Genomic DNA, 18,134 nt, shown 5'->3' with positions numbered 1-18,134 from the left:
CCCGTCCAGGAGCCACACGTGGAGCCTCCAGAGATCGGGTCGAGGGTGCCAAAGGGTGCCCCGTCTCTGAGAAAGGAGATCCTTCCTCAGAGGAATTGGCCAAGGAGGTGCTGTCGCGAGGAGTACCAGTTCGGAGAACCAGGTCCGGGTGGGCCAATACGGCGCAACCAGAATGAGCTGCTCCTCGTCCTCCTTGATCTTGCACAAGGTCTGTGCGAGCTGTGCGCCAGTGCATCCGTGCCGAGAGAGCCCTCAGTCAGGGAATAGAACAGGGCGCAATGGGTCGAGTCGTGAGAGGCAAACAGATCTATCTGTGCGTCCCCGAACTGGTCCCAAATCAGCTGAACCGACTGGGGATGGAGTCTCCATTCGCCGGAGATGGGCCGAAACCGTGACAGCTCGTCGGCTGCAAAGTTCCGATCTCCCGGAATGTAGATAGCACGAAGGGACCTCAGGTGCTTCTGACTCCATAAGAGGAGGTGGCGTGCGAGTTGCGACATACGGCGGGAGCGTAGACCACCCTGACGGTTGATGTACGCTACAGTCACGGTATTGTCTGAACGGACTAGTACGTGTTGACCCCTGAGCAACGTGAGGAAACGGTGCAGGGCAAGGCGTACTGCCAGCAACTCGAGGCAATTGACAAGCAGAAGGCGCTGGGGTCCTGTCCAGGAGCCCGCGGCAGCATGTCCGTTGCACATGGCGCCTCAGCCCGTGGAAGAGGCATCTGTGGAGACAACAACATGCCTGGAAACTCGTTCAAGGGGAACACCGGCCCGTAGAAACTGAGGTTCCACCACGGGGTGAAGGTCTGATGACAGGTCGGAGTTACTGTAACTCGGAGCGTGCCATGATGCCATGCCCACCTCGGGACTCGATCGCGAAGCCACAGCTGAAGCGGTCTCATATGAAGCAATCCGAGCGGCGTTGCCGCAGCTGCAGATGCCATATGCCCCAGGAGCCTCTGAAACAATTTCAGTGGGACCGCACTCTTGTTTAATGGCTGAGTGGAGAAGGCGACCAAGTCCATGCCGAGAAAAGAGCTCCCCTGCACGGGGCAAAGTTTACTCCTTTCCCAGGTGACCCGAAGGCCCAGACGAGCTAGGTGCCGGAGCACTGGGTCCCTGTATTCACAAACCTGGTCTCAGGAGTGAGCTTACGACAGCCAGTCACCGAGATAGTTCAGGATGCGAACCCCGTGTTCCCATGGAGGAACAAGGGCTGCCTCAACAACCTTGTGAAGGCGCGAGGAGACAGGGCTAGCCCGAATGGGAGAACAGCGTACTGACATGCGCGCGCCCTGACAGCAGAACGTAGGTACGGTCTGAGTCGAAGGAGAACGGAGACATAAGAGTAGGCGTCCTTCAGGTCGATCGCTGCAAACCAATCCTGTGGCCGCACACATCCAGAAATGCGTTTGGCCAGGAGCATCTTGAACGGCAGCCTGAGAAGGGAGCGGTTCAGATGCATAGGTCCAGGATTGGCCGTAACCCACCAGACTTCTCCGGGACAATGAGGTAGGGACTGTTAACCCGGACCTCATCTCGGCTGGAGGGACAGTCTCAATCGCACCCTTCGCCAGTAGGGAGCAACCTCCGCTCTCATGATAGGGGCATAGCCACCGACGAAAGTGGAGCGGACTCCCGTGAAGCCGGGAGGAGACCGTGCGAACTGAATCGCATAGCCGAGCCGATGGTTCGCACGACCCAGCGGAACAGATAGGGAGCTCTAGTGCAGGCTCCCAACTGTGCCAGCGGAGTGAAGAACCACAGACGTCCCCCCGGTGGTGCAGCGAAGCGGAAATGACCAGCCCAGACGAGGGCGGCATAGCGGCCCGGTGTGGGGGCAAGGTCATAACCGCACCCTGACAGAGGAGGCCAGGGAAGGACCAGCATTCCACGGGGGCCTGCTCTGTCAGGGGTCTGGCGACAGAGGGGGACAGGGGCGAAACGGTCCGTGGACGGCACGCCGTGTCAACCACCTCTGGGGCAGAGGGGGAAGAGGAGAGCACGGCTTGTGGGCGGTGCTCTGTGTCGTCCGAGAACTCTGTATGCTCAGAGAGGAGAGAGTCAGTTCTTCCTGAATAAGGATTCTTCCCCAGCCCTCCACCGGGGAAAGGAGTGGCCCTGCTACCAACTCCTGGAAAGAACTGAGTCTCATCTCTGAGCAGCCCATCTCAAAAGTGCCGCTTAACCCGGCGTTTAGCGGGGTGCGGGGCTGGAGAGGGCTGAGGCATCCCCCTACGGTCTTCCAGAGCCAGGCCCGGGTGAACGGGCGGGGTTGGAACCGTGGGAGGGAGCCTTCGGCGGTGGGCAGACTGAGGGATCTGAGCGGACGGCGGGGCCGTCGGGCAGAATAACCTCAATCTGCTCACGGGCGGTTGAGAACTGTGGGCAGAAGCACTCAACCGCACCGCCGAAGAGGCCGACCTGGGAGATGGGGGTGTCGAGCAGACGGGTCCGCCCGACATCTTGCACATCAGACCGGTCAGCCCCAAACTGGTGAACATCACCTGACTCCGAGAGCGTACGGCCACTTTCGTCGCTCGGAGAGCAAGGTCAGTGGCGGCGCGCAGCTCACTGAAGAGCCTCGGGTCAGTCCCGCCCTCCCGCATGTCCATGAGCGTCTGGGTCAGGTAGACCAGCAGAACGGTCATGGGATGCAGTGAGGCAGCTGCCTGTCCTGTGGCACTATAGGATTTCGCCACAGATTACTGTGACGAAAAGAACTACAGGCTTGGACGGGTGCTTAGGATTGCGCCGGGAAGCACTCTGAGGACACAGTAGCATGGCAACAGAGCGTTCAACCGGGGGAACCCCAGTGTACCCATGGGCAGCGGCCCCTGAGGGGAGGAAAGGCGGATGAGACCAACGAGAGGACCCGTGAACTCATCATGCACGTCCGGGAGGAAAGATATTGGGGTTTGCCGTGGACGCGTCGGCGGCCTCACCCAAAAACCAATCGTCCCGGGAAAGCATGGCCATCACTCCGGATCAGACTCAGGCACAGCCGTATGCACACCAAAGGGTGGCAGCTGTGAAGAGTCGTCATTTCCAGAAGAATCAAGCCCACCTAGTGATGCTGCTACAGACACAGCATCATCCTCTGTAGCTTCAAATGAAAACACACGGGCCACCCGAGGGTAGACTCGTGGAATCATCAGTTCGCTAGCGGGCACCGTCATTAAAGAGGGGGGGCTGGGGCGTGGACACAGAGTCGGCGCCTTGTTCCAGACCAACACCCTCAGGTCACCCTGTCCACCAGCCGAAGATCGGGTAGTGGATGAGGGGACTCTCACTCTTGCGAGTTCACCGAGTCTCGACCTATATATGACGCGATGATCACGTTCCCAGAGAGAACATGAGTCATCCACGAGCGCTGTTCAAGCATGATCAAAGCCCAAACACACTAGACAGCGCTCGTGCCCATCAGAGTCCGATACCAGTCCGCTGCAACCAGAAATGCACGGGCGAGCCGTCTTTAAAAAGACGTGCCGCGTGCGAGCTCTTTTATGAGAGGAGAAAAAAACTCCGCGATGTTGAAGCGTACAGGGAGACACACACACACTGGCAGATCACTGCACAGATCAGCAGGCACTGTGAGCTCGCTGCAGATCGCCGTCACACCAACACCGGAGAGAGAAGCTCGTCTCATAGAGCGAAGTCAGAGATGATTGTGGAGTGAAGAAATATTCTTGGCTCCGAAGCGAAAACATACCTGCATGTTGCCGGCGTCCTCCTTTATACCCACGCGGTGGGGCGGAGATACGCTATGCAAATTCCGCAGACCCATGGCATTTCATCGCCATTGGCTCGTTTTGTAATACTCGAAGTCGATAGGTGTTCTAAGCGAAACCCCCATTCGTCGTCATCCGACGTAACTCGGAGTGACTACGAAAGGGAACATAATTTGCTCGTGAGCATGTCTTACACGCTCATAACTTTTGACTAAAAAATAACGCCATACACCTCCTCCAGTCTCGGGTTTGGTACCCCAGTGCGCACCCGGGTCCGCATGACAGACAGCGTTTACATAATTAGCGCTTTTTCATGCGAACCGTGCCCGTTCCGTTCCGAGTTGGTGTGAAAGCAACCTAGACTTTTCAAGTAAGCTGTTGAAGTAGCCTTTTGTACAGCGCCTGTTTGTTTACGTTAGTAACTGCTAGCTTGGAATTCGCCGACTAAGTGACTAAGGGTGCATTCACACTGGCAGTTTAGTTCGGTGACTAACTAACGTTAGCCCAGTTCAAAACAACAATCGTTTGTACGCATATGAGCGGATGCTGAAAATAGAAAGGCGGCAAAACAAACACATTAATCGATACTCTTGCGGACGCATCGATGCATCGAATCGTCGGCTGTATAATCGATGCGTCGATACGAATCGATTAATATTTACACTCCTAATAAATACCTTACAGAGACAAACATACAAAGAGCTGAAGATCCACTTGAATACTGGAGAATGCAGAAACATGTCTACCCCCATCTATATACATTGGCATTACAGAATAATTAATTTTTATCACCTTTCTGTCATTCCTACAGTTACATAAGCACTATCACTGCCAAGTGTCAGATGAACAGATGATCCTATCACACAATGTCCTTATTCACTATATGTGTGTGTGTGTGTGTGTGTATGTGTGTGTGTGTGTGTAGAGAGAGAGAGAGTAGGCCTACATTAGATCTTAATAAATAATATGCTCATTTTATATTTTATTGTCACACTTTAATGGGTAAAATAATTTATTTAATAATGAACAAATCAAACACAAACATGTAAGGCTTTTTATTTGTACACATAACATTGAAACTATGGAGTGTGTTGTGGTTGCTTCATCTGACAGAGAAAGGCTTCTGGCTGCTTTATTTTAAATAAGCACCAGATGGTGCTGTTCTCGACACTCTCGAAGCTTTGAATCTTTTCCCGGAACAGTTAGGGGAAAGGCTCATTGCTTCACGAGGCTTCATTTCCCCATCCCTTCTTCTCAGCAACAACAATAGCACAAGCCAACAAACACTCCAAGCTCCTCCTAGTCCGTCCTCCCGAGTGCCTTATATCAGAACCACAGCCAATGATTGGTTGTCTCCGACCAATAGCAGCACCTAAAACTGTAGGATAGCAGAGAGCGGGAAAACAGGAAGAAACCAACAGCAGAGGGAAGAAACGCAGCAACCAATAAACAAAAAGGGGAGGGAAGAAAACGCTAGCACGTAACACTTGGTAACAGACCTTAGAGTTGATTTCCGAACACGATGGAGCGGTTAAAGATTTCCTAACTACAGATAAGATGAGATTTTGTAAGATAGTATAAGAATCCTAAATCAAGTTAAGATTTGCTTCTGTAATACAAATTTGTGAAAAATCCTAAATTAAAGCTACAATATGTAAGATTTTCATAATAAAATATCCAAAAATCACTTGCAATGGGTGATATATTTCCTGCAGTTGTATACTTACAATATCCCAAAGTTCCCAAAGATTTTTAATTTCAGAGAAATTCCAATTTTAAAAAAAATGGCTCGTCCATGTTCACTTGTTGCCTGTCAATGACGTAATAACTGCGTTATCCCTGGTTTCAGTACGTACTGCCATAGTAACCATTGCGACAGAAGTGGACAACTGTATTACGTCTAGCGGCACGCTCATGCTGTTGTTGTTTCGTTCAAACTTTATGGACCATGGCAAACAGTCTAAGGAACAAAAGGAGAACTAAAACGAGGATCAATATCAGAGTGGCGTTTTCGAGATGCCGAGAGCTCCATGTCTGTGACAAACTTCGACTTTACAGAGAAGCCACTCTTGCATGTACTTTATTAGACAGGTGAGAAAATGTACATACAACTAATCAATGTTATATAGCTCAACATTATGAGATGTTAGAATATGATCAGTATATTACTCTAATGTTGATCTGCTATTCTCATACAGACAAACTAACACATAGAATAACATTATAACTTTCAACACACTCAAATGGAGTTTGGTGTGATAGTGTAGACCAAGTGAAACAGCGCTGCGTTACCTCAAAAGTTTCATTCGTCTAATAAATTGACCTGTGTGAGTATTAATTCAGCATTTGCTGGTATTTTGGTAGAATGAAATGTCCTTATTCCTTTATATCAACTTGACTCGTGTGTAGTGCTGATGTCTGTCTCTCATTAGCAATCGCGACCTGCTTCATACCACAGTCATGTTAAAAATATCAATGTATTCACTCATCCATAAACATTATTAGATCCATCAGCATGATGACAAATTCCATAATTCCGCTTATACGTCATCAACCTACGCCTGTTATTGTAAGAGGTTAGCTACCCCTAGCAGCTAAAAAAATACATATTGTAGCTTTAACATGTCAGATCTTAACTTAAGCCTTAAGATAGAACGTTTCTGTAATACGCCCCCTGGACAACACCTGGACAACAACTATCATGGTCCCTCTTGTGGTCCTTATTTGGGAGTCACACTTGTGGTATTCGGGGTCAAAAGTGACCGGACACCTGAAAATGACACCTGAAACTCATTTATAACCGTTGCGTACGCACAAAAGTCACCTTCATTTATATAACGCTTTTAACAATATAGATTCTTTCAAACAGCTTTACAGTGATAACAGGAAATTAAAGTAACAGAGATTGTTTTGGCTTTACAGCAGCTCTGGAATAAAGTTATTGTCCAGCTACAGTTAGTTTTTATTGATTCACTTCCATTGAAAAGATCATTAGTTATTAACTTAGGGGGCCGCTTACACAACACCGTTCCAACAGAAAACCCTTAACACGCTCTGGCCCGCTCATCCGCACAACAACAGTGAAAAAAAAAAAAAGTTAATCTCTGCGCAAGCTTTAAAAACGCAAACCTGACGGCGCGCACATGCATATTACGTGTTCAGTCTATAGGTATGCGTGTTTGAATATATATGTGCGCAGGCGTGTAGTCTTTCTTTACAACTTGACCTCAACAAATGACTTGTCTGGCCTTAAAAATGTATAATACAGAATTATTTATCGCTTCCGCATTGCCATGTGAATCGAAATTATTTTGACAATGTTTTATCTGTACAGAGTTAAAGGGATGGAGAAGGGGGCCTTCACAGGGGAGAGACTAGTTGTCACTTCAGGACTGCGTTGTCGTCGTGTCCAGTCGTAGGTCCTTCATCAGATCTGGATACGGCAAGGATCCGGCGGACTGCGGTAAACCTCGGGATAAACAGAGAGACTAATATTAGCGAGTGTGTCTGCTTCCCGGACAATGCTAGTAAGACTGTTCCAGAGTTTTGCTGGTAAATAGGAAAAGGATCTACCGCCAGCAGTCGATTTTGATATTCTAGGTATTATCAACTGGCCAGAATTTTGAGATCGCAATAGACGTGAAGGACTATAATGCGTTAAGAGCTCACTCAAGTACTGGGGAGCTAAACCATTTAGTGCTTTGTAAGTAATCAGCAATATTTTAAAATGTATATGATGTTTAATACGGAGCCAATGCAATGTTGATAGAACCGGGCTAATATGGTCATACTTCCTGGTTCTAGTAAGAACTCTAGCTGCTGCGTTTCGGACCAGCTGTAGTTTATTTATTAAGCGTGCAGGACAACCACCCATTCGAGCATCACTATAATCTAGCCTTGATATCATGAACGCATGAACTAATTGTTTCACATTTAGAGCATATGACGTAATTTAGATATATTTTTAAGATGGAAGAATGCGGTTTTACAGATACTAGAAACGTGACTTTCAAATGAAAGATTGGTATCAAAGAGCACACCCAGGTTCCTAACCGACGACGAAGATTTGACAGAGCAGCCATCAAGTGTTAGATAGTATTCTAGGTTATTACGTGAGGAAGTTTTTTGTCCAATAATTAGAATCTCTGTTTTTTCAGAGTTAAGTAGTAGGAAATTACTAGTCATCCAGTTTTTTTATATAAGCTATGCATTCCGTTAATTTTGTAAATTGATAAGTTTTGACAGGGTGCGAAGAAATATAGAGTGAGTATCGTCTACGGTTACGTATGTAACCCTCGTTCCCTGAGTAGGGAACGGAGACGTTACGTCGGATGACGACGAATGGGGTTTCGCTTAGAAAGCCTATCAACTTCGAGTATTACAAAACGAGCCAATGGCAAAGAAATGCCATGGGTCTGCGGAATTTGCATGGCGTAACTCCGCCCCACCTCGTGGGTATAAAAGGAGGAAGCCGGCAGCAAGCAGATATGTTTCTTCGCTGAGGAGCCAAGACTGAGCTCAGGCGATCCCCGCGGTACAGCGGAAAGTGGCAGGCAGACGTAACGTCTCCGTTCCCTACTCAGGGAACGAGGGTTACATACGTAACCGTAGACGTTCCCTTTCGTTGTCACTCCGAGTTACGTCGGATGACGACGAATGGGGTTACCAGTCTAATCACGCCACCTTCTCAGCTGTCTTCCAGTGCCCTGCGTAAATCGAGATCCCTGTCAGCCTGGACAAAGGACTCCATATAACACAGGAATACCAAGGTACACTGGGAAGCATATCCCAAGCTTAGGGGAAGTATGCAATTAATGCCAGCCCGGAGGGGGGGGACTTAGAGAATACACATATGACCCGAAGGAAGCATATGGAAAACACTGGGGTGTCCAGCCGCAGGTGGAATATTTCAACCCCAGGGGTGGCAAGGTGGCTTGCCAAGGGAAAGACACACGCTCAGAGAGGCTTACAGTGGAAATACACTGGAAATAGCCCGAAAGGGAGAACCGCGTACTGGTATGCCTGCCCCTCGAAAGCAAACCGGAGGAACGGTCTGTGTCGAGGAAGAATGGAGACATGAAAGTAGGCGTCCTTCAGGTCGATCGCTGCAAACCAATCCTGGGGCCGTATGCATTCGAAAACGCGTTTGGCGGTGAGCATCTTGAACGGCATCCGGTGAAGGGAGCGGTTCAGCACGCGCAAGTCCAGGATTGGCCGTAACCCACCGGTTTTCTTGGGGACAATGAAGTAGGGGCTGTAGAAGCCGGACCTCATCTCGGCTGGAGGGACAGTCTCGATTGCACCCTTCGCCAGCAGGGTGGCAATCTCTGCTCTCATGATAGGGGCATTGCCACCGACCAAAGTGGAGCGGACTCCCCTGAAGCGGGGAGGAGACCGTGCGAACTGAATCGCATAGCCGAGCCTGACGGTACGCGCGATCCAGTGGGACAGACGGGGAAGCTCTAGCCAGGCTCCCAGGAACTGAACCAACGGGATCATGCGAGCCACAGGCGTCCCCCCGGAGGGGCAGCGAAGCGGAGTAACTGGCCCAGATGTGGACGGCATAGCGGCCCGGAGAGGGGGCACAGTTAGCAAGCGCACCCTGGCAGAGGGGGCCAGGGGAGGACCAGGCTGGTCGTCCCGCGGGGGCCTGCTCTGCCAGGGGTCTGGCGACAGAGGGGGACAGGGGCGAAGCGGTCCGTGGACGGCACGCCGTGTCAACCGCCTCTGGGACAGAGAGGGGCGAGGAGAGCACGGCTTGTGGGCGGCGCTCTGTGTCGCCCGAGAACTCTGTGAGCTCAGGGAAGAGGAGATTGTTTCTGTCTTTAACCACATTAGGGTGCTGCCCACCCGTGGGTGAGCAGCGGGGAGTGGAGAACAAAAGATTCTCCCCCGGCCCTCCACCGGGGGAAGGAGTGGTCCTGCTACCACCTCCTGAGAAACAATCATCATCCCTGAGCAGCCCGTCTCAGGAGCGCCGCTTGGCCCGGCGTTTAGCGGGGGGCGGGGCAGGAGAGGGCTGTGGCGCCTTCTTACGGCTTCCTCCGCGACCGGCCCTGGGTGGAGGCTGCTGCGTGGTCCGGGCGGGAGGGGCGGGAGCCGCAGGAGGGCGCCCTCGGCGGGAAACAGGTCGAGGCGTCTGCCCGGCCGGCAAGGTGGAGGCAGCAGCGGGCCGGCGGGGCAGAATGTGTTTGATGGCCTCGGTCTGTTTCTGGGCAGTTGAAAACTGTTGGGCAAAGTCTTCAACTGCACCGCCGAAGAGGCCGGCCTGGGACAAGGGGGCGTTAAGCAGACGGGTCCGCTCAGCGTCCCGCATGTCAGCCAGGTTCAGCCACAGATGTCGCTCCTGGACCACAGCTGTGGACATCACCAAACCCAGGGAGCGCGCGGTAACCTTCGTCGCCCGGAGAGCAAGGTCGGTCGCGGCGCGCAGCTCATCAAAGAGCCCTGGGTTTGTCCTACCCTTGTGCATGTCTCTGAGCATCTGGGCCTGGTAGACCTGCAGAGTGGCCATAGCATGCAGTGAAGCAGCCGCCTGTCCCGCCGCTCTGTAAGACTTCGCCACCAGGGTCGACGAAAATCTACAGGCTTTGGATGGGTGCTTAGGCTCGCCCCGAGAAGAAGCACTCTGAGGACATAGTTGCATGGCAACAGAGCGTTCAACCGGGGGAAGCCCAGTGTACCCACGGGCAGCTGCCTCATCGAGGGGAGGAAAGGCGGATGAGACCAGCGAGCGGTCCCGAGAAGACAGGGGGGTCTTCCAGGACTTCGAGATCTCATCATGCACATCCGGGAAGAAAGGTATTGGGGTTTGCCGAGGACGAGGGTCGGCGGCCTTACCCAAAAACCAATCGTCCAGCCGCGAGCGCTCAGGACAGGGTGGAGGCCTCCACTCAAGTCCGATGCTCGCGGCTGCCCGGGAAAGCATGGCCGTCATCTCCGGATCAGACTCGAGCACAGCCGTATGCACACCGGAAGGTGGCAGCTGTGACGAGCCCTCACTTCCAGAAGAGTCAAACCCGCCAAGTGATGCTGCAACAGACATGGCATCTTCCTCTGTAGCTTCAACTGAAGCACGCGGGCCACCAGAGGGTAGACCCGCGGGAATCAGCAGTTCACTAGCGGGCACCGTCATTGAAGAGGGGGGCTGGGGTCGCGGACACATAGTCGGCGCCTTGTTCCAGACCGTAACCCTCAGATCACCCTGGCCACCAGCCGCAGGACGGGGGGTGGATGAGGGGACTCTCACTCTTGCGAGTTCACCGAGTCTCGACCGTAATGACGCGATGGTCATGTTCCCACAGAGAGAACATGAGTCATCCACGAGCGCTGCTCTAGCATGATCAATGCCCAAACATACTATGCAACGCTCGTGCCCATCAGAGTCCGATACCAATCTGCCGCAACCAGAAGTACACGGGCGAGACATCTTTAAAAAGACGTGCCACGTGTAAGCTCTTTTAGTGAGAGAAAACTCAAGTGTTGAAGCACCCGGGGAGAAACGCACCGACTGGCAGACCACTGCAACAGATCAGCAGGAAGCACGCTCTCGCCGTAGATCGCCGTCACACCAACACTCGAGGTACTCGTTTGTAAAGCTGACAATTCAGAGATGGCTTGTGGAGAGAAGAATACACTTGGCTCCGAAGCGAAAACATATCTGCTTGCTGCCGGCTTCCTCCTTTTATACCCACGAGGTGGGGCGGAGTTACGCCATGCAAATTCCGCAGACCCATGGCATTTCTTTGCCATTGGCTCGTTTTGTAATACTCGAAGTTGATAGGCTTTCTAAGCGAAACCCCATTCGTCGTCATCCGACGTAACTCGGAGTGACAACGAAAGGGAACATCAGCATAACAGTACTAATGCAATACTACCTCCCAAATGATATCTCCCAAGGGTAGCATGTACAGAGTGAACAGCAACGGTCCTAGTACTAAGCCTTGTGGTACTCCATACTGAACTTGTGATCGATAAGACATCTCTTCATTTACTGCTACAAACTGATAACGATCAGATAAGTATGATTTAAACCATGCTAGTGCAATTACACTAATGGCAACATAATTTTCGAGTGTATTTAAAAGAATATTGTGGTCGATAGTGTCAAATGCAGCACTAAGATCGAGTAGCACTAATAGAGAGATACAACCACGATCGGATGATAAGAGTAAATCATTTGTGACTCTAATGAGAGCTGTCTTAGTACTATGGTACGGTCTAAATCCTGACTGGAAATCCTCGCAGATACAATTTCTTTCTAAAAAGGAACATAGGTGTGAGGATACTGCCTTTTCTAGTATCTTTGACAGAAAAGGTAGATTCGAGATCGGCCTGTAATTAGTCAATTACAGGCCGATCAGGCCTGAAAGAGGCGTACGCCACTTCCAATGCATAAGTTGTGAATAATAAAAACAAACTTGACGGGAATATTTACGCACCTGCACGCAAACTCGGACCCATAAGTAGGAGGAGGCGGAATACAAATGTCCAGGGTGGTGCAGAAGGTAGTAAAAGCCATAGAGGAGCCTTGAGCAGAGGAAGAAAGTTACTGACTCAGGCCACAGCTGAGACTGCGCCCCATGGCAGCGTCACAGGATGGAGGAGCCATGGAGATGTTGTCACTGATGCCACAATGAGGACAACCAGAGGTTATGTCATGGAGGAAGGAGCCCACTGCCTAGCCAATGTAGCGAAGGGACTCCGATGATCTAGGTGGCCGCGACGTAGCCGCAGTGACGACCCCCTGAGATGGTGGTAGGGATCCGAAGGGCTGAAGTAGAGCTGGAGTGACCAAGGGTGGAGACGGAGTTTGAGGGAGGGAGGAGCTGGCCAAAGCTTAAGGGGTGGAGGGCCAGAGAGCAACGACCGGCCCCAATATCTGCTGCGTAGGTGTAGTGATGTAGTGTAGTGACCCAGGTGGAGCCGACGTGCTGAGGCTGAATGGCTGAGGCTGAGGCTGATAGTGATTTCAGACTAGGCCTACTTAGTTTATTGTAGTAGGTAACTTACTGGTAGTACATCTCTAAACGGTTTCGCTAGTATAATGTTTTAATTAAGTACTTTATTACTGCTATGAGTTAACAGGGATAGCTAGGATTGATTTCCAATCAATCTCACTTCCCGGAGATCATTAAAATGGACTAAAGGGAACTTCGTTTTTGAAAAATTTAAAATTCTTTTTTATAATAATTATATTCAACGTCTCAGTACACAATACTTAATGTTATATATACATAAAAACTATATGACTTACCTTTCAGGATTAGAATTCTCTGCCCAAGCCCAAGCCCGAACTTGACCCGGCCAGCCAATATTTCCTGCCACTATCCTCAGGCCGGGCCAATATTTCCTCCATTCGCAGTCTCGCACACATCACACACCTGGCCTGCTGTGCTATATTGTGTATCTTAAGTGCAACATAAAGCTTGAAGAAGTAAAGAAAAATTTAAACAGGAGAATTAACTTTGAGCAAGTTTGGAGGAAAGTCGGAATTATTTTACACTAGTCGTGGGCAGTGACAAAATATGTGTTGGCTTTGTCGAGTGCATTAAGTGCGGCACGCTGCTCTCCTATGACAGCAAAAAAACGGGTTCTTCGACGATGAACAGGAACATGAAGCAGGCTTGCCATGACATTAAAAAATGCTCTGGCGTCGCCCCTGGTTACAACGGCCCCACGTATTAAAAATGGTCGGGTTTAAATTGGGCTCGGGCTCATAATTCCAGTTAATCTGTCGGGCCGGACCGGGCTCGGACACAACGTGCACGGGCTCGGGTAGGGTCGGCTTGATTTTTTGGGCCCGATCTAAACTCTAATCAGGATGCAGCAGCAGCTTCTGTGTTGGCTGTCTGTCACTGGACCGTTAAAATTTGAACCGTTGCTGCAGAAACCGTAGGCTATTTAACCCCAACAGTCAGGTTATTTCTAGAAATTACCCAACAATTTTCTCATACATATTACTTTCATAAAGAGCTTGTAAATAACCCAACATTTTTGGAAAATAACCCAACATATTGACCCAATATGTGTAACCCATCGGTTGGGTTAAACAAATAACCCAACATTTTTTACTGTGTAGGCTCTCTATTTGACCCTAAGAATCACCCATAGTTCAAGCCAGGGTCGCCAGATCTGCAGTTTTTCCCTAAACTAAACATTATTTGTAGCACCACTCATCCAATAATTGCAAATAGCTCTGTGTTTTGTTACTACTAAAAAGAAACAAAGTCTCAGATTTCAAATAGTCAATTTTATCACGAAATTGAAACATTAATGCAGTTTTAACACTCTTAAATGTGACGTGATAGATCGCTGTAGCACTTTAGTTCAAACAGCATTTTACGGCACGGTTAATATGCTGTATTTGTTGGGGTGTGACGAGATTCCTTTTACCTCTGTACAGATAAAACGTGGTCGGGATTATTCCGGTTCACGTGGCTACGCTGACGTGATAAATAATTCTGTATTATACATTTTTAAGTCCAGACAAGTAGTTTGTTGAGGGTTGGTTTGTAAAGAAGGACTACACCCCTGCGCACATATATATTCAAACGCACATACCTATGAACTGAACATGTGATGCGGATGTGTGCGAGGTTGACATTTTCGTGGGTTTGCGTTTTTGAGGTTTGTGCAGAGATAACCTTTTTTTTCCAACATTTTTCAAGGTTTGCACCTTGGAACCTATTTCAGGTTTTGCGTTCTCGAGCCACCAGGCACTGTTCTGTGCAGATGGGCGGCCTGAGCGCGTTGAGGGTTTTCTGTTAGAACGGTGTCATGTTTGCGGCCCCGAAGTTAATAACTAATGATCTTGGCAATGGATGTGAATCAATCAATCAAACTAATTTTAGCTGGACAATAACTTTATCCTAGAGCCGCTGTAAAGCCAAAACAATCTCTGTTACTGTAATTTCCTATTATCACTGTAAAGCTGCTTTGAAACAATCCATATTGTAACTTTTGACTTGACTTGAATTATTGATTTTATTTGAAATTTTTTCTATTACAGTCACATTAGTTCATAGGTGAATGTGTGTGAGTGGGTGTGTCTGTTTTGCACTCTTGATGTTTTAGAGTTTCACCTCTTCATTGCTGTGCAATTTTTGTCTGCATCGTGGCTGATTTGTAGATTGTACGCTCAAAAATGTTCTGTATTTTCACTTCACCAGGTAAACAGCACCGTCGTCCACGTCATATAAAAGAAAATGCAACTTATTGGACTAGACGACTTTCTTACACTGCTCAGAAATCTGACGCTCGTGTGCCCATTGTAATCACTTTCAACGGTAGACAGGGGTAATTATAGCCACTCTGATTGGTCTGCATCTATGCAGCAGTGTCATGCAATGTGTTGTGACACATTCCTCCCATAACCATCATTAAAATAATGACTTAAAGAGCCACAGTAATGATGCCACAGTGGACCTTCTATTGGCTCTTACCAGACGGAATAGCCGTCGTTGCCCTCATGCATGGATGAGCCTTGGGGGCACAACACTTTCTCAGTGGTGTTGTGGTTTGTCCCTCCTCGGACCACCGTTGGTAAATTTAAATCACCGCTGACCATGAATAACCCACAAGCCTTGACGTTTCAGCGATACTATGACCCAGTCACCCCCCTGCTGAGATCCCTTCACTGGCTACCGATACATTTTAAAATTTAATATACAATTTTAATACTGGTGTATAAATCTTTAAATGATTTAGCACCTTCTTATCTATCCGATTTACTTCATTTCTACTCTCCCACTAGAAGTCTTAGATCTGAAACGAAACTACTTCTTCAGATACCTAAAACCCGGCTAAAATCAAGGGGAGACCGAGCTTTTGAAGTGGCTGGTCCCACACTTTGGAACAAGCTCCCACTTTATATTAGAGAAACTTCCTCTCTGTCTGAGTTCAAGTCCTGTCTTAGAACCTATCTATTTTCTGTCGCTTTTAGCTTAGAATGATTATTCTGCTCTGAACTGCTTATCATTATTTATGTCACTAAATTGCATTAGTTTCTTTCTCTATGTGTACAGCACTTTGGTCGGCCAGTGGCCGTTTTTAAATGTGCTTTATAAATAAACTGAAACTGAAACTGATACTATGACCCAGTCACCTTGCCATAACAATTTGCCCCTTGTCCTAGTCACCTAAATCTTTATTCTTGTCCATTTCTCCTGCATCCAACACGTTGATTACGAGAACTAATTGTTTGGTTACCTTCTAATTTACTCAGACGTTTACATGTGGCCTCGTTAGGAGATGATCAGCGATATTCGCTTAAAAATTGTTTGGTCATAATGTTTTGGCTTTTCAGATGTGATTTAAACATTTTTTACCCTCCTCAGGCTTCAACCCCAGGTGGGACTGCACCTTTAAGTTCCAGCTTCATGTGCCAGAGCTGGTATTAGTACGTTTTATGGTCGAGGACCATGACTACGCTACCAGTAATGATTTTCTGGGCGAGTTTACGTTTCCTTTCACAAGCATTCGGGCAGGTATGACTTTTATTGATTCTTAACTGAACTCAAACTGCCCTGTTTTGACTGCACACACTTATTCTGTAACATTTGTTCTGCAGGTTACAGACATGTGCATCTGCTGAAAGCAGACGGCTCTAGCATGTCTCCCTCCAGTCTCTTCATCCATGTTAAAATCACTCCTGGCTACAGCAGCCCTACCAGACAAGCGGGCACACATAGTACCTGAGAATAAAGCATGTCGGTAAAGCACCTGAAGTGCTCCTTATCTGGGAAGTTACAGTTTTTTACATCAACTTTGTGACCCAAAATTGCCATCACTGTATGAGAGTTATATGCTATTAAAAACATGTATGCTGAAGCCATTTCACACTGTAAAAAAGGACTATGTTTGTCATGTTTACAAGTAACAATAACTAAATATCGTGACAACAATTTTAATTTACAAAGAAACAAAATAGGGATACTTTATAAAAAGATACTTTGCTATATTAAATTTTATTCTAGTTTAAGTATTAATTTTACAATGTAGTAGGGTTTATGCTTATATATATATATATATATATATATATATATATATATATATTAGTACTGTCAATCGATTAAAACATTAACTAGATTAATAAAAAAAAATTCTGTGATTAAAAATACTTACATTTTTAATATATTTTATAACGTAATCATTTCACAGTTAATCTCCAAATTAATGTAAAAACAACATAAAGATGGATCTCATTCAATAATAATTGCATGATTATTTTGCATTTGTACACACTGGAGAACTTCTCACAAAAAAATCTCCGCCTAATTCACAACAAGTTCGTACCATAGACTTTAAAAAAAAGATGGACGACGCACCTTCTCTCTCTTCTATTGTTGAAAGGTGAAGCCGCCAATGTCCCAATATGCCGCTAACATCTTGCGGTGATTTGGGACCTGATTCTCTGCGGTAGTGAATGTGGGACCAGAGTCTGCGCAGTAGTGATCGTGAAGAGTAGCCGCATAACCCATCACTCCCGTGGACACTGTTAATTCAGTTTACTGCAGAACAACTCATTATGTCGGTGTGAAATAAACAGTTATGGAAATATAGAAATTAAAGTTGAAGCTCCAATCTCCTCCTGATAGTCTCCAAAAAAGTCTGTTGGTACCTCAGTGACTACTTTGCTCTGAGAAGCTGTCAATCACAGAGCTGTCAATCATGACATAACACTACAGTTTTCCTAGCATTAAATAACTACTTCAGCCATCAAGTGTTAGACAGTATTCTAGGTTATTACGTGAGGAAGTTTTTTGTCCAATAATTATAATCTCTGTTTTTTGAGAATTAAGTAGTAGGAAATTACTAGTCATCCAGTTTTTTATATCAGCTATGCAATCCGTTAATTTTGTGGATTGGTAAATTTCGTCAGGGCGTGAAGAAATATAGAGCTGAGTATAATCAGCATAACAGTGAAAACTAATGCCATGCTTTCTAATAATACCTCCTAAGGGTAGCATGTACAAAGTGAACAGCAACGGTCCTAGTACTGAGTCTTGTGGTACACCATACCGAACTTTTGACCGATAAGACATCTCTTCATTTGCTACTACCAACTGATGACGGTCAGATAAGTATGATTTAAACCACTCTAGTGCAATTCCACTAATGCCAACATAATTTTCGAGTCTATTTAAAAGAATGTTGTGGTCGATAGTGTCAAATGCAGCACTAAGATCGAGTAGCACTAATAGAGAGATACAACCACGATCGGATGATAAGAGCAAATCATTTGTGACTCTAATGAGAGCTGTCTCAGTACTATGGTACGGTCTAAAAACGGTCTGGAAATCCTCACAGATACCATTTCTTTCTAAAAAGGAATATAGTTGTGAAGATACTGCCTTTTCTAGTATCTTTGACAGAAAAGGTAGATTCGAGATCGGCC

The 18,134-nt window shown here is 47.6% G+C and overlaps 1 protein-coding gene across 3 annotated transcripts in view; it reads left to right on the top strand.

The window, feature by feature from the left end:
• Positions 1 to 16,664, top strand: part of LOC143738232 (1-phosphatidylinositol 4,5-bisphosphate phosphodiesterase delta-3-A-like) — a 79,536-nt gene extending 62,872 nt beyond the window's left edge. For all 3 annotated transcript variants that reach the window (XM_077230254.1, XM_077230256.1, XM_077230253.1), the window contains 2 exons: positions 16,075 to 16,224; positions 16,308 to 16,664. In XM_077230254.1, coding sequence (XP_077086369.1) covers positions 16,075 to 16,224; positions 16,308 to 16,435 — 278 coding nt within the window. In that variant the 3' untranslated portion in view covers positions 16,436 to 16,664. The remainder of the gene's footprint in view (positions 1 to 16,074; positions 16,225 to 16,307) is intronic.
• The last annotated feature ends 1,470 nt before the right edge of the window (positions 16,665 to 18,134 follow it).

Source organism: Siphateles boraxobius, unplaced genomic scaffold, assembly GCF_051911475.1.
Source record: "Siphateles boraxobius isolate OS27281-9 unplaced genomic scaffold, OSU_SipBor_1 140, whole genome shotgun sequence".
NCBI classification, from domain to species: domain Eukaryota; kingdom Metazoa; phylum Chordata; class Actinopteri; order Cypriniformes; family Leuciscidae; genus Siphateles; species Siphateles boraxobius.
The sequence above is the reverse complement of the archived record's forward strand: the minus strand, read 5'-3'. Positions and strand labels throughout refer to the sequence as shown.